Here is a 23,133-nt window from a genome sequence, read left to right as displayed (position 1 = left end):
ATTCATTGGATATATTCAAGAGGGAGTTAGATATGGCCCTACGGCTAAAGGGATCAAGGGGTATGGAGAGAAAGCAGGAAAGGGGTACTGAGGGAATGATCAGCCATGATCTTATTGAATGGTGGTGCAGGCTCGAAGGGCCAAATGGCCTACTCCTGCACCTATTTTCTATGTTTCTATGTTTCTATTTTGCTATGAGAGAGAGAAAGAGATCAGAGTGTGCGAATAGAGAGAGCGAAGAATGGAGTGTGTGATTAGAGAGAGGGGAGAAGCACAGCGTGTGTGACTAGAGAGAGAGAAGCACAGAGTGTGTGACTAGAGAGAGAGAAGCACAGAGTGTGTGACTAGAGAGAGAGAAGCACAGAGTGTGTGAATAGAGAGAGAGAAGCAGAGTGTGTGAATAAAGCGAGAGAAGAACAGAGTGCGTGAATGGAGAGAGAGAAGCAGAGAATGTGTGAATAGAAAGAGAGAAAACAGTGTGTGCATAGAGGGAGTGAAGGACAAAGTGTGTGCATAGAGAGTGAAGGACAAAGTGTGTGAATAGAGAGAGAGAGAAGAACAGAGTGTGTGAATAAAGCGAGAGAAGAACAGAGTGTGTGAATGGAGAGAGAGAAGCAGAGAATGTGTGAATTGAAAGAGAGAAAACAGTGTGTGCATAGAGAGAATGAAGGACAAAGTGTGTGAATAGAGAGAGAGAGAGAAGAACAGAGTATGTGAATAGAGAGAGAGAGAAAGCCGAACAGAGTGTGTGAGTAGAGTGAGAGAGAGATGCACAGAGTGTGTAAATAGAGAGATAGCAGGATCAAGTGTGTGAATAGAGAGAGAGTGAGGAAAAGAGTGTGCGATTAGAGAGAACAGTGTGTGTGAATAGAGAGAGAAAAGAACAGAGTGTGTGAATAGAGAGAGAGAAACGCACAGAGCATGTGAACAGAGAGAGAGATGCACAGAGTGTGTGAATAGAGAGAGAGGAAAGAGTATGTGAATAGAGGGAGCGAGGAATAGAGTGTGTAATTTGAGAGAGAGAAGGACAGAATGTGTGAATAGAGAGAGAGCGATAGAAACACAGGGTATGTGAATAGAGAGAGAGAAGCACAGTGTGTGAATAGGGAGAGAGAAACACAGTACATGAACAGACAGAGAGATGCACAGAGTGTGTGAATAGAGAGAGGACAGGGTGTGTGAATAGAGAGAGAGAACAACAGAATGTGTGTATAGAGAGAGAGAAGGAAAGAGAAAACAGAGTGTGTGAATAGAGAGAGAGTGAGAAGCACCGAGTGTGTGAATAGAGAGCGAGAGAGAGGCAGAGAGTGTGTGAGTAAAGAGAGAGAAGAACAATGTGTGAATAGAGCCAGCGAGAAGCACAGGATGTGTGAATAGAGAGAGAGAGAGTGAAGGACAGTGTGTGTGAATAGAGTCAGAGCAAGTAAATAGAGAGAGAGAAGCACAGAATGTATGAATAGAGAGAGAGAGAAACATCAAGTGTGAGAATAGAGAGATAGAGAGGCAGAGAGTGCGTGAATAGAGGCAGAAAACAAAATGTGTGAAGAGAGAGAGAGAAGAACAGAGTGTGTGAATAGAGAGGGAGAAGCACAATGTGTTTATAGAGAGAGAGAGAACAGTGTGAATTGAGAATGAGAGAGAATCGGGGAGTGTGAGAATAAAGAGAGAATCGGGGAGTGTGAGAATAGAGCGAGGATGAGAAGCAAAGACTGTGAATAGAGAGAGAGGATAGGGTGTGTGAATAGAGAGAGGGAGAGAGATGTTGTGTGAATAGAGAGAGAAAGACAATGTGTGAATAGAGTGAGAGAGAAGCACAGGATGTGTAAATAGAGGGAGAGAAGCACGGAGCGTGTGAATAGAGAGAGAGGGAGAGAAGAACAGAGTTTGTGAATAGAGAGAGAGAAGCAGAGTGTGTGAATAGAGAGAGAGAAGCAGAGTGTGTGAATAGGGATAGAGAAAACAGTGTGTGAATAGAGAGAGAGTGAGAGAGAGAATGACTGTGCGTGAATGGAGAGAGAGAACAGAGTGTGTGAATAGCAAGGGGGAGAAGCAGAGTGTGTGAAGAGGGAAAAACACAGAGTGTGTGAATAGAGAGATAGAGAGGCAGAAAACAGTGTGTAAGTGAATAGTGAGAAAAAAGTGTGTGAATGGAAAGAAAGAAGAACAGTGTGTGAATAGAGAGAGAGAGAGCAGAGACTGTGTTTTCTCTCTCTCTCTCTATTCACAGAGTGTGAATAGAGAGACAAGCAAAGAGTGTGTGAATAGAGAGCGAGGACAGGATATGTGAATAGAGAGAGAGAAACAGAGTGCGTGAATAGAGAGAGAAGCAATGAGTGTGTGTGTATAGAGAGAGAAAACAGAGTGTGTGAATAGAGAGAGAGAAGCACAGAATGTGAGTAGAGTGAGAGCGAGAAGCACAGAATGTGTGAATAGAGAGAGAAAAGAACAGTTTGTGTGAATAAAGAGAGAGAAGGACAGAATGTATGAAGATAGAGAGAGAGCAACAGAAGCGCAGGGTGTGTGAATAGATAGAATGAAGCACAGGGTGTGTGAATAGATAGAATGAAGCAAAGAGTGTGTGAATAGAGAACGAGGACAGGATATGTGAATAGAGAGAGAGAAACAGAGTGCGTGAATAGAGAGAGAAGCAATGAGTGTGTGTATGTATAGAGAGAGAAAACAGAGTGTGTGAATAGAGAGAGAGAAGCACAGAATGTGAGTAGAGAGCGAGAAGCACAGAATGTGTGAATAGAGAGAGAAAAGAACAGTTTGTGTGAATAAAGAGAGAGAAGGACAGAATGTATGAAGATAGAGAGAGAGCAACAGAAGCGCAGGGTGTGTGAATAGATAGAATGAAGCACAGGGTGTGTGAATAGATAGAATGAAGCACAGAGTGTGTGAATAGAGGGATAGAGAGGCAGAGTGTTTGAATAGAAAGAGAATAACAGTGTGTGTGAATAGAGCAAGAAAGAAGCACAGGATATGTGAATAGAGAGAGAGAGAGAGATGCAATGTGTGTGCATAGAGAGAGATGCACAGTGTGTGAATAGAGAGATAGAGAGGCAGAGAGTGCGTGAATAGAGAGAAAAACACAGCGCATGTGAATGGAGGGAGAGAAGCACAATGTCTGAATAGAGAGAGAGAGGACAGTGTGTGTGAAAGGAGAGAGAGAACATAGTGTGTGAATAGAGTGGGAAAAGCAAAAAGTGTGTGAGTAGAGAGAGAGGAGCAGAAAGTTTGTGAATAGAGTGAGAGGATGACAGAGTGTATGAATGGAAAGAATGATGAACAGAGTGTGAATAGAGAGAGAGAGAAGCAGAGTGTATGTATAGAGAGAGTAGCACAGAGTGTGTGCATAGAGAGAGTAGCACAGAGTGTGTAGAGAGCGAGAAATACAGAGTGTGTGAATAGAGAAATAAATGCACAGTGTGTGAGTAGTGTAAATAAGCTCCACCTAGTGGACTACTGACATAATAACAACTACTGGTGTAATAACAATAAAAGGACTTGTGGCAAGGTCATATGACACAGTTCTTGTTAAGGAGTTATCTTGTGTGTTTGTGGTTGTAAGTGGTGTCTTAAAGATACAACAGATTGGTGACGAGGATCAGGTTGTTGGATTCCCTAGCTGATATTTTTGTTGGTGGATAATACTGCCAACCAACGGAAAGATTTTGAGAGATTATTTGTTTTGCAGAACAGCTAAAAAAAAATCCAAGGTAAATTTCAAGCACACTTTGAACTGTCGACATTTCCAGAGTCCAGATGGCCGCACCGATAGAAATAATAGGGCGCTTGGGTGAGTTCTTTCGTAACCGAGAGACTTTCGAAGCGTATGTGGAGCGGCTAGAAATGTTTTTCACTGCGAATAGTATCATTGAAGTCCCTAATTATCTAAGCCGTAACTGGATGGTTTTAGTAAGGAAACGAGCTATTTTCTTGACTGAAGCAAGTCCCAAGGTTTCTGTAAACCCTGTAAAATGTGCTTGTTCCCACCAAGCCAAAGGACACGCCACTAATGGAGATTCTAACCAAGTTAGACAGCACTACTGTCCTGAGTCCCTGGAAATTGCTGAAAGTTATCATTTTGGAACACAATATCAATTAAATGATGAGGGTATCAGTGAGTACATTGTAGCTTTAAAAAAGCTATCCTTTCACACTCATTTTGGAAACATTCAGGACCGAGGATTGTGTTACCGCTTTGTTTGTGGGTTGAAAAATTAAGGAATCAGAAGGAAATTGTTGACAACCCCTAACTTGACTTTTGATTTAGCTTGTCAGACTGCTATGTCGATGGATATGACCGACCAATACTCCCGAGAATTTCACGCCATTTCCAGTCGTCAGACAACCGAAGTGAATCAGCTGCAGACTAAAAGTAAAAGACAATTTGGCCACAAGGCCTCTACAGCTGGCAAGGTAGCAGGGCATTGAAGTCATGCTATCAGTACCTGGGACAGCACATTGCTCAAAGCTGTCCATATATGAAGGCAGCATGTTTCTACTGCAAGCAATCAAGGCATTGTGCAAAAGCGTGCCAACTGAAGAGTAAACTGACTTTCAATGCTAGAAGTAGAAATCGGCAGACACTACTTGGCATTGAAAAGAAGCAACAGGACAACGAGGTTCTGGAGTTATACATCACCAGGAGCACAAAGGTATCTGACAGCGATTCGCAAAGTATTGTCATCCAAGTAGACGTTGCAGGAAGCAGGATACCCATGGAAATCGACACCAGTGCATCAGTAAGCATAGTATCGGAATCGCTATATCTCGACAAGTTGCATGATTTACAATTGGAGAAATTGAAGATAGAGCTATTCAGGAGAGCAAATCCATGTTGTAGGAAGTATGACCATAACATTGAAATACAAGGAGCAGTTTCAGAGTTTGCCTCTCATAGTTGTGGCAGGAGACAAACCTACCTTGATAGCTAGAAATTGGTTGGGATTACTGAAGCTGGATTGGGATGAGACTTTTTGTGTAGAAACGGGATTTGCATTGAAAGATGACATCATCAAGCAGTATCCGAAGGTGTTCCGCGAAACAGGCAATCCGATGCAAGACTTCAAGGTGAGTGTCAGAGTGCAGAAGTACGCAAGACCTGTTTACTGCAAGCCACGTCCCGTACCATACGCACTCAAGAACGTTGAGCAAGAACTCAAAAGACTAGAAACTGAGAACATTATCTCTAAGGTAGAACTAAGTAATTGGGCTACACCCATTGTTGTTGTACCTATGTCAGATGGTAAGGTAAAGTTGTGTGGTGATTGGAAAGTAACCGTAAACCGAATGCAGAGATGGGCTTTGATTTTGTCAGCATATATGTATGACATTGAGAACAGATGATCAGCTGATTACACTAATGCTGATGCTATGTCCAGGTTACCATCTTCACCACAAGTTACACCCAATAGGGAAGATGCGTTCTATTTTTCATACATTGATGAGCTGCCAGTTATAGCTGAAGAGATTGGTAAAGCAACCAAACATGACCCAGTTATGTCAAAGGTGTATGATTATATAGCAAATAGATGGCTAAACCAGGTATCAGAGGAAAATATTTATCCATACTTCGTTCATAGGAATGAGTTGTCAGTGGATAAAGATTGTATCATCTGGGGAGCAAGAGTGGTTATCCCAAATAAGTTCAGGTCTGAATTGTTAGGAGATCTTCATGACCAGCACCTGGGAATGTGCCTGACCAAGGGTTTTGCACGCAGTTACTTATGGTGGCCAGGTTTAGATAAAGATATAGAGCACATCGTCAGTCAGTGTACAATATGTGATTCGGTGAGCAAGAAACCACAATTTGTACCTTTACAGCCATGGAAATGGCCTCCCAGAGAGTGGCAAAGGCTACATGTAGATTTTGCTGAGCTAGAAGGACATCAATTGTTCATAGTGATAGATAATCATTTGAAGTGGATAGAGGTGTTACCAATGCGGAAAGTAACAACAAGTAAAACACTAGACAATTTGCGAAGATAGTTTTCTTCATATGGACTCACAGAAGAAATTGTGTCTGATAATGGGCCACAATTTTGTTCAGAAGAATTTGCACAGTTCATGAGCATAAACAATGTGAAACATACTAAGGTTCCACCATACCCCTGCTTCAAATGTTGCAGCAGAGCGCACAGTACAAATTGTGAAACGTGCCCTCAGCAAGCAAATGTTGGATCGCAAACTGGTAAATTGTCTGATTACTTATCAGAATACTCCTCATACAACTACTGGTAGAACACCAGCAAAGTTGTGTCTCAAACGACAGCCACAAACCAGGTTGTCATTGTTAAAGCCAAACTTGGCACAATCAAGGCAGAATAGAGTCATGATAGAGGTAGAGTATGAGAGAAAGTGTGAAATTGAATCAGAAGGTTAGATTGAAGAACCATCATCATAAATAACTAAAGTGGTTACCAGGAAGTTTAGTGATGATATGTGGCCCTCACACATATTTTCTCGAGAAGTTTGATCATGGAAAGGTTAGGTTTGTTCACATTGATCGTATTTTACCTACAGATGTGGAAGGATTTGAATGTTGGGATGGTTTAATTTATTCTGATAAGTCAGACTACCTGTAACCAGACTGAGTACCAGTAGCAAATCCTACATCAGATGTACTAGAAACAAGTCCTAGAGAAAGTCAGAATTTAAATCTGAGTCCGAGTCAGGCAGACAAACAGTCTGAAGGTGTAGAGAGTCAAAATGTAGATCCAGGTCAGCCCTTGGTGAAAAACTCTCTCAGGTTCAGCCTAGAATGAATCTAAGTTCTACAACATGAGTGGAAAGTTCTGTTCAAGAATGAAGGTATCCTCTTCGAAACAGAAAGCAAGTGGCTAAATTTGAGTTATAAATATGGAAAAATAAATTAATATATTTTGTTGTGTATAACATCCAAGTTATGTATAATGATTATTTTGTTATGATTAACTTCTTCAACAAGGAGGGAGAAGTGTAATATAGCTCTAGCTAGTGGACTACTAATGTCATAACAACTACTGATGTAATAACAATAAATTTCATGTGGCAAGGTCATATGACACAGTTCTGGTTCAGGAGTCATCTTGTGTGAGCGTGTTTAAAATATATTACAAATGGAGCGATAGAAAACAGCCCAGAATGTGCGAATAGAGAGAAATACAGAGTGTGTGAACAGAGAGAGAAGCAGAGTGTGTGAAAATAGCGAGAAGGAAGAACAGAGTGTGAATAGAGAGTGTATAAAATAGGGAGAGAAACACAGGGATGGTAAATGGAGCAAGGCATAGAACCAGCAGATAGGGACAGGTAGAGGGCCAGTAAATATGAAAAAGAACTGCATTAGTAAAGGGTTGGTGAAAATCACAGCTCAGTGCCAGGAATATACAAACACACAGAGCCAGGAAAGAAAGGACAGTACAGAAATCAATAAAAGGTAGAGGATTGGCAGTCAAAATAGAAAATAAAAGAAAGTACAGTAAAGCAAGTAATCAGGAAAGCAAATGGAATGTTGGCCTTTATTGCAAGGAGGATAGAGTATAAAAGCAGGAAGTCCTGCTACAACTGTACAGGGTACTGGTGAGGCCACACCTGGAGTACTGCGTACAGTTTTGGTCTCCGTATTTAAGGAAGGATATACTTGCATTGGAGGCTGTTCAGAGAAGGTTCACTGGGTTGATTCCAGAGATGAGGGGGCTGACTTATGAAGATAGGTTGAGACTATACACATTGGAACTCAGAAGAATTAGAGGTGATCTTATTGAAACGTATAAGATAATGCGAGGGCTCAACAAGGTGGATGCAGAGAGGATATTTCCACTCATAGCGGAAACTAAAACTAGGGGGCATAGTCTCAGAATAAGGGGATGCCGATTTAAAACTGAGAAGAGGAGGAATTTCTTCTCTCAGAGGGTTGTAAATCTGTGGAATTTTCTTCCCCATAGAGCTGTGGAGGCTGGGACATTGAATACATTTAAGACAGAGATAGCAGATTTTTGAGTGATACGGGAATAAAGAGTTATTTAAAAAAGAAGGCAGACAAAAATCAGGAAATTATAGACCAGTTAACCTAACATCTGTCATTGGGAAAATGCTGGAGTCCATTACTAAGGAAGCAGTAGCGAGACATTTGGAAAAGCATAATTCAATTAAGCAGGGTCAGCATGGTTTTATGAAAGGGAAATCATGTTTGACAAATTTGCTGGAGTTCTTTGAATAACGAGCAGGGTGGATAAGGGGGAACCAGTGGATGTGGTGTATTTGGCTTTCCAGAAGACATTCGATAAGGTGCCACATAAAAGGTTACTGCACAAGATAAAAGTTCACGGGGTTGGGGATAATATATTAGCATGGATAGAGGATTGGCTAACTAGCGGAAATCAGAGAGTCGGGATAAATGGGTTATTTTCCGGTTGGCAAACTGTAACTAGTGGAGTGCTGCAGGGATCGGTGCTGGGTCCTCAACTATTTACAATCTATATTAATGACTTGGATGAAGGGACTGAATGTAATGTAGCCAAGTTTGCTGATGATACAAAGATGGGTGGGAAAGCAAATTGTGAAGACACGAAAAAACTACAAAGGGATATAGACAGGCTAAGTGAGTGGGCAAAAATTTGGCAGATGGAGTATAATGTGGGAAAATGTGAGGTTATCCACTTTGGCTGAAAAAAATAAAAAAGCAAATTACAATTTAAATGGAGAAAAATTGCAAAGTGCTGCAGTACAGAGGGGCCTGGAAGTCCTTTGCATGAAACACAAAAAGTGAGTATGCAGATGCTGAAGTAATCAGGAAGGCAAATGGAATGTTGGCCTTTATTACAAGGGGGATAGAGTATTAAAGCAGGAACATCCTGCTACAACTGTACATGGTATTGGTGAGGACACACTTGGAGTACTGCATGCAGTTTTGGTTTCTGTATTTAAGAAAGGATATACTTGCATTGGAGGCTGTTCAGAGAAGGTTCACTAGGTTGATTCCGGAGATGAGGAGGTTGGCTTATGAAGATAGATTGAGTAGGTTGGGCCTATACTCATTGGAGTTCAGAAGAATGAGAGGTGATCTTATCGAAACATATAAGATAATGTGGGGGCTAGACGAGGTGGATCCAGAGAGGATATTTCCACTCATAGGGGAAACTAAAACTAGGGGACATAGTCTCAGAATAAGGGGCCGCCCATTTAAAACAGAGATACGGAGGAATTTCTTCTCTCAGAGGGTTGTAAATCTATGGCATTCTCTGCCCCAGAGAGCTGTGGAGGCTGGGTCATTGAATATATTTAAGGCTGAGATAAAACAGATTTTGGATCGATAAGGGAGTAAAGGGTTATGGGGAGCGGGCAGGGAAGTGGAGCTGAGTCCATGATCAGATCAGCCATGATCTTATTAAATGGCGGAGCAGGCTTGTGGGGCCAGGTGGCCTACTCCTGTTCCTATTTCTTATGCCCTTATGTCCTTATGAGACTGGAAAGTGGAATCATTAAAGCAACAGAGGAATGTAGAATCAATGAAGAGAAAGGAAAAAAGAAAGAGGATAGTAGCAATAATGCTTTATGTTTTAATGAGCGCAAGATGATCAGCACGCAAGTGGTAATAAGCAGAGCTGTTAAGTAATTGGCAAACCCATAATGAAATCAGCAAAAGATGATGGTGGTTGGAGTCTTGGCCAAAAAAGGTGTCGATCAAGCAGCAATCATTTGTACAGTAAGTAATGCCACCGTGGTGGGGCTTTTACACACACACACACATATAGACACATGCTTATACATATGAGCATGTAAATACAGACACAGATAACTGCACACACATACACAGACACACAAAATTGCCCCTTTTAGCGACGGCCGTTAGTGCCCCGGGAGGTGATAATGGGCTGCAAAATAGAATTCGGCCGGGCGCGGCACAAAATTCTCCCCCCGTGGGTTTTGCGGAGGCACACTCCTGCAGGGAGTGCCCTGCGAGGCGGCGCACTGTGATGATATCATCACCGTGCGCATCGCCCCCTTACCGCCCCAGAAGTGAAATTGCCCCGCGCAACCTACCAGCACCTGATGATGACAACGACGGCTTGAGCTCTCGTGTTGCAGTCGGGAACTGGATGCGGCAGCGCTTTTTAAAGGCACCATCTTGAAAAGTTTTTTCTGTCGCCCATTACTTGTTTCTGGGTTCCAACAGTTAAGCAGAGTGGCTGGTGGACCGATAGCAGCGATTTTATGCTTATAGATTCTTCTGCCTCCTACCCTTTCCCCGGTATCATTCACAGCACTTTCGACGTTTTATCATTTCTGTTGCTTCGTGGGGTCTGTGCTGGCACTCGACTGCCTGTTTTGACTTCACCGCCAGAGGATGCTTCACAGGGAGAGGCACAGGGAGAGGTCCATGGAGAAGCTTATTGGTAAGCCCATGGAGCATGCCACAGGGAGAGGCACAAGGAGAGGGAAAGGGAGAGGAAAAGGGTGAGGGAAAGACAAAGGGAAAGGGACAGACACTGGGACAGGCACAGACAAGCACATCCAGCACAGGGACAAGCACATCACGATGGTGCCAGGGGAAGAAGGCACCACAGGGCTGGCAACAGAAGGCCTTACTCTCCCAGGGTATTCTGGCAGCAGCTCTCCTACATCAGTGTGTGAAGGCCATATTTCAGGAAGGACATGGTCACAGTGTCTGCCATCTGCTGCCACCAGACCTCGAGCCTCACACCAAGGTGAGGACGGCTCTCTCTGGCAGTCAAGGTCACCATCGCTCTCAATATCAATGCCAATGGATCTTTCCAGGGAGCAACAGTAGACATCTCCAACCAGTTTGGTGTCCATTGCACCATCCGCGAGGTCACAGATGCTACAGAAGGAGTAGGGACTACATCTCCTTTCCCATGAGCAGGGAGAAGCAGCATGAGCGGCATGTGGCTTTGCCCGGATAGCGGGCTTCCCCATGGTGCAGGGTGCCATTGACTGCACCCACGTCAAATTATTTCCGTATATAAAAGATTTTACAGCTGTGGTTACACAATACATTCCATTCCCTCTATAAGCAGAGTTAACCACTCCTGATGTAGATTGCATGGTACAATTTTCCCTCTTCCCAGAGAATCCACATGCTAATCCTTCATGGTCATGTAGTCTATAGGGATAAATTACTGTCTCTCCCATTTGCTGACATCCCACCAGGTCTGTGGGAATCCACCTATCTGCTCCACCCACGGAGGCATTATAAGCTACATAAGGAGCATTGTCTCAGTGCTCCGTTACTATTTGCGTCCTATACAATACATGTCCAATGTTTTCTACTCTAAACAGGAGCTATCCCTGATGGTTTGGAGTTATGAGAAGGAATTTCAATACTATTCCTACCACTGTATTCTTTGGTGCCGTTTTTAGCTGATACATTATTATGCTTTGATGGTTTACTTCTTCTTTACTCACACTCTTTCCTGTTACATTATTCCCAAGTTCACTATGCTCACAATAACATCTACCTTCATATCACTTATTCCAATTCAGCCAGCAATAGACTATACTGTTCCTCCCATTCCTCAGCTTCTTTTAGAGGATCGGATGCAGAAAGCGATGACTTGTATCCATCCATCTTTCAACATTAATTTTTTACCCAAATACTGCTCTACCCTATTTTCCATTGTTCCCCTATCAAGTCCCTGTGGGTGCTATTTTTGAAGACACCTTTCTCTGTCCTCTAATTCCAGAATCTGACCTGAACCCGTCTGGGTGGGATAAAAATGGTCAAGGCTCACAACTCAGTATTCTTTTAACTGTTTATTATACTATGGATAACAAACATTACTTCACTGTTCCCTTTAACTTCTAACAGTAACTCTCTCTAACTTCAAACAACACTCACCCATTCAGAGGAGCATGTTTCCATATGTGTGGTTGATCAACTCCGCCCATAGTACACTTGCATGTTGCTGAACTTTATCCCTAAACGCACCCTGTTTATAATACAAAGATCCTGCCCGTGACAATGAATGACGCAATCCCCCCCTTTGATGCACCACTTGATCACCTCCCCATCCTGGGTCAGTGTATAGTCCATTGTCACAAAGAAATGTTCTCCTTCTGTTTGATGTTCAATGATTATCACACTATTGTTTTGATGGGGAGTTTCGGGTCCAGCAACATGGCAAATTAGTTTTTCACTCCTGCAACAAGGTTGATATTAGCTTTTCAAAAGGGTGAGGTGACCATGTGAGCGCCCATTGACTCCAGACCGTGATCATCACCTGTCCGGACTTGTCAACAGCCTCACCAGGGAAGTCAATCGACAGGTAGTCCTTTAGATTTAAACAAACACATTCATTGTGTGATCCGATAAAGGCAATCAATCGTGTCTGTGTCTCTGTCTGAGTAATCGCCTCCTGCATTTCGTTCCTGCTGACAGCTTGTTTGTAAAAATTCATACGACACTGGTCAATTTACAAAGCTGCCTTTACAGTACAGCCTGTTAACCCTTTAACTGTCGACTTACTTTAAGTTAAATGCATTCTTCCTGCAGGCCTGACTACACCTCTTTGTCCTCCACCTATTCTACAACTTCTCCGCAGTGTTTTTCCCTGTGGCTGTAGCATGGCTGGTGTGTGTCAGCCCCAGAGATTACAGAGGGACTTGTAGGGCTCCCTCGACCACCTCTGGGCCTGGAAGGCCCGGCTACAGACTGCACCACCTCAGCCTGGGTGGCAGCAGTCTAGACTGGCTGGGTGACAGGCATAGACAAGTGCAATGATGGAGCGGCAGTGGTGAGATCAGGAATGCTGTCATCCTGAGTAAGGACAGCAGGTTCTCTCAGTGTCACTCCCCCAGGGCAGCACCTCGGCATCCCCACCAGTCTGATGCAGCACAGATTGCTGGGCTGCTGCAACACTGTGTGATCCCCGGTCAACTGGTGAAGCCAGCGGCGATGGCAGCAGTCGGGGCTTGCACGGCGACTGCATACATCACCATGACATTGCGTAGCATCAAGCTGAGACTGCATGAGAGCAGTGTGAGCATCCATGCGAGCAGCCATTGACTCTATTGCAGCACCAAGATGTTGCGTCGTTTCCGCCTGTGCCGCAATGTAAGCTGCCACATCGCCCATGATACGTCATGCGGTCTGGATCTGCACGGTCTGTCTGTGAGTCTACCATCGTTCGCACATTGGCCATGCTGGGCTCCATGTTGTGCACAGAGCTGTCTACAATGCGGGAGCCAGATTCCTCCACATTCCTTACCAATTGCGACAGGCTCTCGGGCACCCTTGCGTGAATGTTTGCCCTTCGAGGTACTCATCCAAGTCTTGTGCAGCAGAACATACGTGCAAACGCACCCTCCAGGGAGATGGCTCCTGAGCTTCGCTTTCCGCTTGACCGTGCTGCGGCCTGCTAGGCCCCTGTGCATCACCCAGTGCAAACCTGTGCCCTAAGCTAACCTCTAATGACTGTATAGTACCAATAGCTGGTTTTCGGTGCACACGCATCGCGTGCTGAGATCCGGCATTTGTGAGGCCTCTTCGGGTGCATGCGCACTTTGTACGCACCCGGAGAGGCCGCTATTTTCGGCCCAATATCATGCCAAGAGGTTAAGCATTGGGCAGCTAATATCGGGAACCAGTAATCTCAAGGCTTATATGTCCGGGTGCTCTAAAACCCATGCCGTTCACTCATTGAAGCTGAGGGCTGCCAACTCTGATTGGATATATTCCCCGACACAACCAACCTCACCACACATCGCATTCCCATGGCCAATTGGAAAGTGAACAGACTCTCCTTTTCCTGATTGTATCATTCTTGACTGTCTTTTAGCCCATCTCCAATAATTTTATAACTAATAAAAGAAAGTGTTCAAAAAGAATGTTTTTTTTTAAGTTTAATGTCCCGAATAATTTTTCTCCAGGATCGCTGGAATCAGTGTCCAGGAGATTAATCTTTAATTCCTGCAGACTCCAGGACAATCCTGAGGGTTGGCAACCCTACAGTAGGCGTGTTTCTAAGGTAACCAGATTGAATTTAAAACAAGTGCGCATCACTGACTGACTATCTCCCTCAGCGACGGGAGCTTTCCTGAAAGCCTTGTTCCAGCACAATGGTAAAGAACCATGTTCGCAGACAGGAGCGAGCTGCTTGGCTATTCTTGACTCCAATTGTAAGGTTTGTACCAGGCGCTGGGGCAGTGCAGCCATAAGTGGCTCAAAAACTTCCCACTCAGGTATAGGGTTACCAGCCCTCCAGAATTATGCTGGTGTCTCCAGGAATGAAAGATTGGTCTCCTGGACACTGTTCCAACCAGTTGCTTGCAGTAATCATAGGGCGTTAAACAAAATTGAACACTTTCATTTATTAGTTGGCACAATGTTGGAGATTGGGAAAAAGAATGTTTGACTGGTTGGAGGTGGGCGGTCATGTGATGAATCCTCCAGACATTTGCCCGACCAGTGTTGGCGACCCAACTTAGGAGCTTACAGAGATAGGGGGGCGTGAGACCATGGAGGGATTTGAACACAAGAATGAGAATTTTAAAATCAAGGCGTTGCCAGACTGGGAGCCAAAGTAGGTCAGTGAGCACAGGAGTGATGGGTGAACAGGACTTGGTGCAAGTTAGGATGCGAGCAGCGAGTTTTGGATGAACTCAGATTTACAGAGGGTGCAAGGTGAAATGCCAGCCAGGAATAGTGCAAAATATACAGTGGGGGTCACATCGCAAAATTCAACCTCATTATTCTTTCTCAATCTATTCTTGTTCCATCCGGGCAGCTGACTGCACTCCTCCATCAATGCTATTAGAATCACCATTAAATCTTGTCTTTCTGATAAGAAATTTGGCTAACTGAGCCCCAGTTCCTATGTAAAACCTCTGCTCTAAATTTTGAATTTCTTGTCATGAGCTGTATGTCTGTATGTGTGTCTGTGTACCTGTGTGTACAAACGTGTGTGTGTATGTGTGTGTGTGTGTGTGTGTGTGTGTACTGTTGGGTAAAAGAGCTGAATGTTAAAGCATTTGGTTGCACTTTGATCTTGTAAAACCTCAGCTACTTCTCTTACTATTCTATTTTGTTGGCCAATTCCAGACAAGTATTAAATTTCACAGTGTATTAATTTAATCTTTAATCCGTCTGCTCTTGTTATCTAAAGCAAGTTAGTTGCTCAGATGGTTACATCTGCGATGCATGTCGGCCTTAAGTATTTGTTTATTTTCAACCGGCTGATCATTTAATGGTTAATTATGAAAGTTGAGTAAGACTTTGGACCTACCAAATTATCCGCAGTCACCTTTCAGGATAATCCTCCTTCGAAGGAATTATTAATTGAAAATGTTCAACCTGTTGGATATCACTCAGCCCCTGTCACTGAGGGCAGTGAGGTGAATAAGCAGGCAGTAGCTATTGGTGACAGTGCCTCACCCTCCTACCCATGCCTTGATTATTAACCTGCACTGCCCAGTGCATCATCCCTGACAACGTGTGCAAGTGAGGACAATTAGTGTTTATATTCGAGAGACATTCATGTTCTGTAACATGTTGATTTCACAAAAACTATTTCGTGAAAAAAGAAACAACCTTCCATGGTTTCCAGGTTTGGTGGATTCCATACTTATGTGAGCTGATATTTTTTCCAGATTTGTGACCACAATATGTAATGTTACTGATTGCTTCTGATTAAACTTGGATTGTACTTAATATCTTGGAAACTGGACCTGTGTTACAATTGGAATCAGGCATATCATGGAATCATAGAATAATACAGCGCAGAAGGAGGCCATTTGGCCCCTCGTGCCTGTGCTGGCTCTCTGAAAGAGTTATCCAATTAGTCCCACTCCTCCGCTGTTTCCCCATAGTCCTGCATTTTTTTCCTTTTGTCCTACACCAAAACACTTCTCATGCACAAGTCCATCCATGAAAAATGAGTTGGAATATCAATTCCATTGATTTGCTTCTTGCACAGATCATGTACAATTTATACATCAAGTTTTGAAACTTTTTTATTTATTTATACGTTCATGGGATGTGGGCGTCACTGGCAAAGCCAGCATTTATTTCCCATCCCTAATTTCCCTTGAGAAGGTGATGGTGATCCGCCGCCTTGAGCTGTTGCAGTCCTTGTGGTGAAGCTACTCCCACAGTAGCAGTTTGGTTGCTAGGCCATTTCAGAGGGAAGTTAAAAGTCAACCACATTGCTGTTTGTCTGGAGTAGCATATAGACCAGACCGGGTAAGGGCAGCAGACTTCCTTCCCTAAAGGACATTAGTGAACCAGCTGGGTTTTTACAGCAATCCGATAGTTTCATGGTCACCGTTACTGATATTAGCTTTTTATTCCAGATTCATTTAACTGACGGAATTTACATTCCCCATGAACTCACATCTCCGCATCATTAGTCTAGGCCTCTGGATTACTAGTCCTGTAACTTAACCACTTACTTATTCTCCTGAGGAAAGTGAATATCTGCAGAGAAAATAATTCTAGTAGAGACAACTCCGCAATCTCTTACCTGAAGGTAACAGAGTAAAATGGCAGAGTATCAACCTAACATTACCCAGTCTTGCTGCATTCCACAAGCGACATTCCTATGGATAGAAGAGAACGGAGTCACATCGCTCCGTGGAGGGAGCACCAGCTTGACCTTCACTCTCCTTCTATGGAAAATGGTGGGTTTCATCTCTGGCACCTCAGCTCCAATCCACACAGAACAGATAGAGGGCGGAACCAGGAGCTACCGGCAAGCAGGCAAAGAAGGAAACCGAGAGCAGAGAAGAGGAAAAACTGAAGGTGGGGGAACGATTCACAGAGGGGGAACCAGAGTTGGAAGGAACTTTGGTTCCACCAGTAATGAATAGTAACTCACTGAAATTGAACTGGAAACTAATAGTAATACTGGTGACACTCCGATTCCCCTTACTAGTAACAGGAACACAATAACTCCCTGAAAGTCTATATGTAACAGGTTGTAATAGATGTATTGCCCCAATATTCTACCTGTGACTAATAGTAACCCAATAACTGAGCCCCTGTAACTACAGCCAGAGTCCCTCTGTATTGTTCAAGGTGCAGTCAAGCTTCTCAGTCAATGCCACTTTTAACAGACCCCACCTCTCTCCGACCTCGGTGGACCCCGCTCCATCTCTCTTCTTCCCTAATGCTCCCCATTGTTTCTGCTCCAGTCCGTTTCATTTCCAGTCACCCTGAGGCAGGGCCCGCTTCTCAGCGGCAGCAGTTGGCGTCATCACAGAGCTGGCAGCAGTGCCCAGAAGCTTCCTGTCCCAGCCCTACGGGCAGGCGAACAAAACCATTATGGGGGGGGGGGGGGGAGCTTTGAACTCCCAAAAACAGGCGGGTTGGGGTCCGATGGGATGTTAAAATGTAAAAAATCTGAATCCCAACCCCAACCCCAATGGGTGGGCGACCAACCTGCTCCCAGATTGCGGATTGACAATTTACATCTTAGATTGAGGCTGGGAGCCACACATTTAACCACCATTTTAAATTTAACCCTGGCCGGCCGGTTTCCCGAGGCTCGAGAAACTCAGTGGCTAAAGGGAGGTGAGGATCTGCTGGATCCAGGAGGTAAGTGCCTTTCTACTTATCTGCTGGATCCAACTTACCTGCTTCACCCAACCTCTGCAAGTGGACACGCTCCCTGGATCCTTCCGATCTCCCACCTACTCTGCCCTCCGATCTCCCTTGTGGCCTCCGGACTTCGATCACCCTGGCCTCTGATCGATCTCAGCTCAGGATTCCCCATCTTCTTCCCTCCAAGGCCTCCCCATCTCCCCGGTTCAGGAATCCCCATCTTCTTTACCTGACGGTAGGACCTGAGGGAGACCAGTTCTTCTGGGTTTCCTCAATCCAGCCCCTGCCCCCACTCCTCCTCTCCTTCTCCCTCCCCACCCACCCACCCCCGCCTCCCCTGAGCCACTATCCAGCCCATTATTTTGGAGAGCGTTAATTGCCTTTGGATCAATGCACAGGTGCACTTTATCATTCCCATTTATCACCACCGAAGAGAACCAGGGACAATGACCGATGCAAAGCTTTCCATAGTTTGTTAATATGCTTCTTGGTGAGTTATTCAACAATAAAGCTCAGTCTCTGAATGGCATCTGTGAGGCTTTACGGTTAACTTAAAGGTTAACAGGGCACTTTCTAATTCTGTTGAGTTTCTAGTATTTGGCCTGTAACCTTGTTTTATTCATCTTGTGACTCACTGTCGCAAGTTAGTAAACTTTAAGGACCGGAACCAATGTCCTAGGGGGAGTGTTTGCTAGTGCTGTTGGGGAGGAGTTAAACTAATATGGCAGGGGGTTGGGAACCTATGCAGGGAGACCGAGGGAAATAAAATGGAGTCAGAAGCAAAATATAGAAAGGAGAATAGTTAGAGAGGGCAGAGAAACCCAAGGCAAAAAACAAAAAGGGCCACATTACAGCAAAATAAAGATGAAATCAATGCAATTGTAAGGAAGGACATTAGCCTGGATGATGTGGAATCGGTATGGGTGGAGCTGCGGAATTCCAAAGGGCAGAAAATGCTAGTGGGAGTTGTGTAGAGACCACCAAATAGTGGTAGTGAGGTTGGGGACAGCATCAAACATGAAATAAGGGATGTGTGCAATAAAGGTACAGCAGTAATCATGGGCGACTTTAATCTACACATTGATTGGGCTAACCTAAATGGTAGCAATGCGGTGGAGGTGGATTTCCTGGAGTGTATTAGGGATGGTTTTCTAGGCCAATATGTCGAGGAACCAACCAGGGAGCTGGCCATCCTAGACTGGATGATGTGTAATGAGAAGGGACAAATGAGCAATCTTATTGTGCGAGGCCCCTTGGGGAAAAGTGACCATAATATGGTAGAATTCCTTATTAAGATGGAGAGTGACAAAGTTAATTCGGAAACTAGGGTCCTGAACTTAAGGAAAGGTAACTTCAACGGTATGAGGCGTGAATTGGCTACAATAGACTGGCAAACGATACTCAAAGGGTTGACGGTGGATGGATAAGCAATGGCAAACATTTAAAGATCACATGGATGAACTTCAGCAAATGTACATCCCTGTCTGGAGTAAAAATAAAACTGGGAAGGTGGCTCAACCATGGCAAACAAAGGAAATTCAGGATAGTGTTAAAGCCAAGGAAGAGGCATATAAATTGGCTAGAAAAAGCAACAAACCTGAGGACTGGGAGAAATTTAGAATTCAACAGAGGAGGACTAAGGGTTTAATTAAGAGGGGGAAAATAGAGTACGAGAGGAAGCTTGCAGGGAATATAAAACTGACTGCAAAAGCTTCTATAAATATGTGAAGAGAAAAAGATTGGTGAAGATGAGCGTGGGTTCCTTGCAGTCGGATTCAGGTGAATTTGTAGTGGGGAACAAAGAAATGGCAGACCAATTGAACAAATACTTTGGTTCTGTCTTCACGAAGGAAGATACAAATAATCTTCCGAAGATACTAGGGGACAGTGGGTCTAGTGAGAAGGAGAAACTGAAGAATATCCTTATTAGATGGGAAATTGTGTTAGGAAAATTGATGGAATTGAAGGCCGATAAATCCCCGGGGCCTAATAGTCTGTATCCCAGAGTGCTCAAGGAAGTGGCCCTAGAAATAGTGGATGCATTGGTGATCATTTTCCAACAGTCTATCAACTCTGGATCAGTTCCCATGGACTGGAGGGTAGCTAATGTAACACCACTTTTTTAAAAAGGAGGGAGAGAGAAAACGGGTAATTATAGACCGGTTGGCTTGACATCAGTAGTGCGGAAAATGTTGGAATCGATCATGAAGGATGAAATAGCAGCGCATTTGGAAAGCGGTGACAGGATCGGACCAAGTCAGCATGGATTTATGAAAGGGAAATCATGCTTGACGAATCTTCTGGAATTTTTTGAGGATGTAACGAGCAGAGTGGACAAGGGAGAACCAGTGGATGTGGTGTATTTGGGCTTTCAAAAGGCTTTTGACAAGGCCCCGCACAAGAGATTGTTGTGCAAAATCAAAGCACATAGTATAGGGGGGGAAATATACTAACGTGGATAGAGAACTGGTTGGCAGACAGGAAGCAGAGAGTTGGGATAAACGGATCTTTTTCAGAATGGCAGGCAGTGACTAGTGGAGTGCCACAGGGCTCAGTGCTGGGACCCCAGCTCTTTATAATATACATTAACGATTTGGATGAAGGGATAGAGTGTAATATCTCCAAGTTTGCAGATGACACTAAAGTGGGTGGTGGTGTGAGCTGTGAGGAGGACGCTAAGAGGCTGCAGGGTGACTTGGACAGGTTAGGTGAGTGGGCAAATGCATGGCAGATGCAATATAATGTGGATAAATGTGAGGTTATCCATTTTGGGGGCAAAAACATGAAGGCAGAATATTATCTGAATGGCGGTAGACTAGGAAAAGGGGAGGTGCAACGAGATCTGGGTGTCATGGTTCACCAATCACTGAAAGTGGGCACGCAGGTACAGCAGGCGGTAAAGAAGGCAAATGGTATGTTGGTCTTCATAGCTAGGGGACTTGAATATAGAAGCAGGGAGGTCTTACTGCAGTTGTACAGGGCCTTAGTGAGGCCTCACCTGGAATATTGTGTTCAGTTTTGGTCTCCTAGTCTGAGGAAGGATGTTCTTGCTATTGAGGGAGTGCAGCGAAGGTTCACCAGACTGATTCCAGGGATGACTGGGCTGTCATATGAGGAGAGACTGGATCAACTTGGCCTTTAATCATGAGTTTAGAAGGATGAGAGGGGATCTCATAGAAAGTTATAAGATTCTGATGGGACTGGACAGGTTAGATGCAGGAAGAATGTTCCTGATGTTGAAGAAGTCCAGAACCAGGGGACATAGTCTTAGGATAAGGGGTAGGCCATTTAGGACTGAGATGAGGAGAAACTTCTTCACTCAGAGGGTTGTTAACCTGTGGACTTCCCTGCCGCAGAGAGTTGTTGATGCCAGTTCATTGGATATATTCAAAAGGGAGTTAGATATGGCCCTTACGGTTAAGGGGATCAAGGGGTATCGAGAGAAAGCAGGAAAGGGGTACTGAAGGAATGATCAGCCATGATCTTATTGAATGGCGGTGCAGGCTCGAAGGGCCGAATGGCCTACTCCTGCACCTATTTTCTATGTTTCTATGTTTAAGTGACTTGGACACCTAGAATTGGTCTATGCCCACCTGACACTATATCAAAGGCTATGCTGTACTTTGCGTGGTGCCTGGTGTTCTGACACGATTGTCTCAATTCCCTGCTGATGTCATCTTTGTTTTGTTGAACATGAGCAGTGAACTGTTAAAAGACCTGTAGCTTTCTGGCAATTGGATCATCAGACAGAGGTGTTGGCTCTGAGATAAAACATTAACTATAGCACCACAGTCGAGCTGAAGTCTGACTTAGTGTTTCTGAATACGCTGCCTACAGTTTACTGGTATAATATGGGTATCGCTGGCAATGTCGGCATTTATTGCCCATTCCCTAGTTATCCTGATCCGACTAAATGGCTTGCCTGACCACTTCAGACAGCAGTTAAGAGCCAACCACGTGACTCAGACTGGGTAAGGGCGGCAGGTTTCCTTCCCTAAAGGACATTAATGAATCAGTTGGGTTTTTATAACAATCCGACAGCTTCATGGCCACTTTTACTGATACCAGTTGTTTAGTTACAAAAACTGATACAAATTCTCAAACAGCTATGGTGAGATTTGACCTTACGCTCTCTAGATTATTAACTCCAGACCTCTGGATTACCAATCCACTGCACTGCCGTACCCGAATACTGATGTAACAACTTCAGGCAAGAGGATGTGGTGTCCGTCCGAGCCCCCAGCAGCTTCAGTTTATAGTATATAGCCACTGTCAGCTTCTGTTCTGAGAGATTGGCTTCAGACATTTGCCTGAGAAATGGTTCTGTTCAAAACATGTACTTCTGACCCTACACAGGACAAGTTTCTGTCTGTTTGACGTAATTTCATTCACAATCAGTTCGACAGCTTTTGGAAACTTAGGCCCCCCATCCCCTTCTCCTTTACCTTTGCTTGTTGCTGCATTTCCTCCCAGAGACTTATTTCTTTTGGTAGCTTTCCTGTCCGATTCACGAGATTCACATATGTCGGTAAAAGCTTTCGATATTACTTTTGCTTCTTGTAACAGTGCCACAGTGTTAATAACTGTTGTGTCTCTGATTGGCTTTCCACCATAGCCTCTGATGGCAGGCTGTGATTAAGAATACGGAGGCCCACTGCATGTGACCCTATTTGCCTGATCCACATTGTTGAAGATGTCTCTACCCCTTCTCCTGGGTGGAGAGCAGAGAGGAAAATCTGGCACAAAGGATCGTCCAGCCGTAACAAAACTCACGGTTTTCTTTCCATTTATTTCATTTCAATGGGAAGTAAATCCGGTCATTTTTTGGGGAATATGCGATTATCCATACCAGATTTTCCATTCAGTGTTCCGCCCAGGTGGTTAGAGTGAAGATCTACTCCAGTGTTCATAAACTTTCACAAAATCTAAACTGACACTCCAGTGCAGTACTGAGGGAGTCGCTGCACGTCGGAGATGCCGTCCTTCGAATGAGTTATTAAACAGAAGCCCCGTCTGCCCCCTCGGGTGGATGTAAAAGATCCCATGGCACTTTTTCGAAGAAGAGCAGGGGAGTTCTCTCTAGTGTCCTGGCCAATATTTATTCCATTGCTGTTTGTGGATCCTTGCTGTGCACAAATTAGCAGCCGCGTTACAACAGTGGCTACACTTCAAAAATACTTAATAAAGTGCTTTAGGACTTCCCGAGGTCGTGAATATAAATGCAAGTTCTTCCTTTCTTTCTTGGCAAGAACATCTTGTCTTCACCTGTCGCAAACTGAAGACCATCCGGAGTTTTCAGGCCTTCTCTGCCTGCAGGAATTCTGATATTTGTCAGCTCCTCAATAAGATATGACTTAATACCGTAGTATTTGAAACAGGTCCGATTACCTGCTGAATTATCTGTCATTTTATGTTTTTCCAGCAAGAGCACATTTTGAAGGATCGTGTTCCAAGGTAATTTATATTTGCGTAAATGATACTAAAAAAAAAGGCAGTGAGACGAAAGGGGTTTTAAACGCTGATTTTCATGTTAAGCTGTCCTGGTAATCAATAAACATCTCACACCCATTGGGGTGGGTTTTTTAACTTGC

General features: G+C 44.1%; 1 protein-coding gene across 1 annotated transcript in view; it reads left to right on the top strand.

Annotated features, from left to right (window-relative positions):
• The first annotated feature begins 4,854 nt into the window (after positions 1–4,854).
• Positions 4,855–23,133, top strand: part of LOC139269233 (solute carrier family 2, facilitated glucose transporter member 11-like) — a 69,340-nt gene continuing 51,061 nt past the window's right edge. The window contains exon 1 of the mRNA XM_070888323.1: positions 4,855–5,076. Coding sequence (XP_070744424.1) covers positions 4,855–5,076 — 222 coding nt within the window. The remainder of the gene's footprint in view (positions 5,077–23,133) is intronic.

This window comes from Pristiophorus japonicus, chromosome 8 (assembly GCF_044704955.1).
Source record: "Pristiophorus japonicus isolate sPriJap1 chromosome 8, sPriJap1.hap1, whole genome shotgun sequence".
NCBI lineage: Eukaryota > Metazoa > Chordata > Chondrichthyes > Pristiophoridae > Pristiophorus > Pristiophorus japonicus.
Note: the sequence above shows the minus strand (reverse complement) of the source record. Positions and strands in the feature narration are given on the sequence as shown.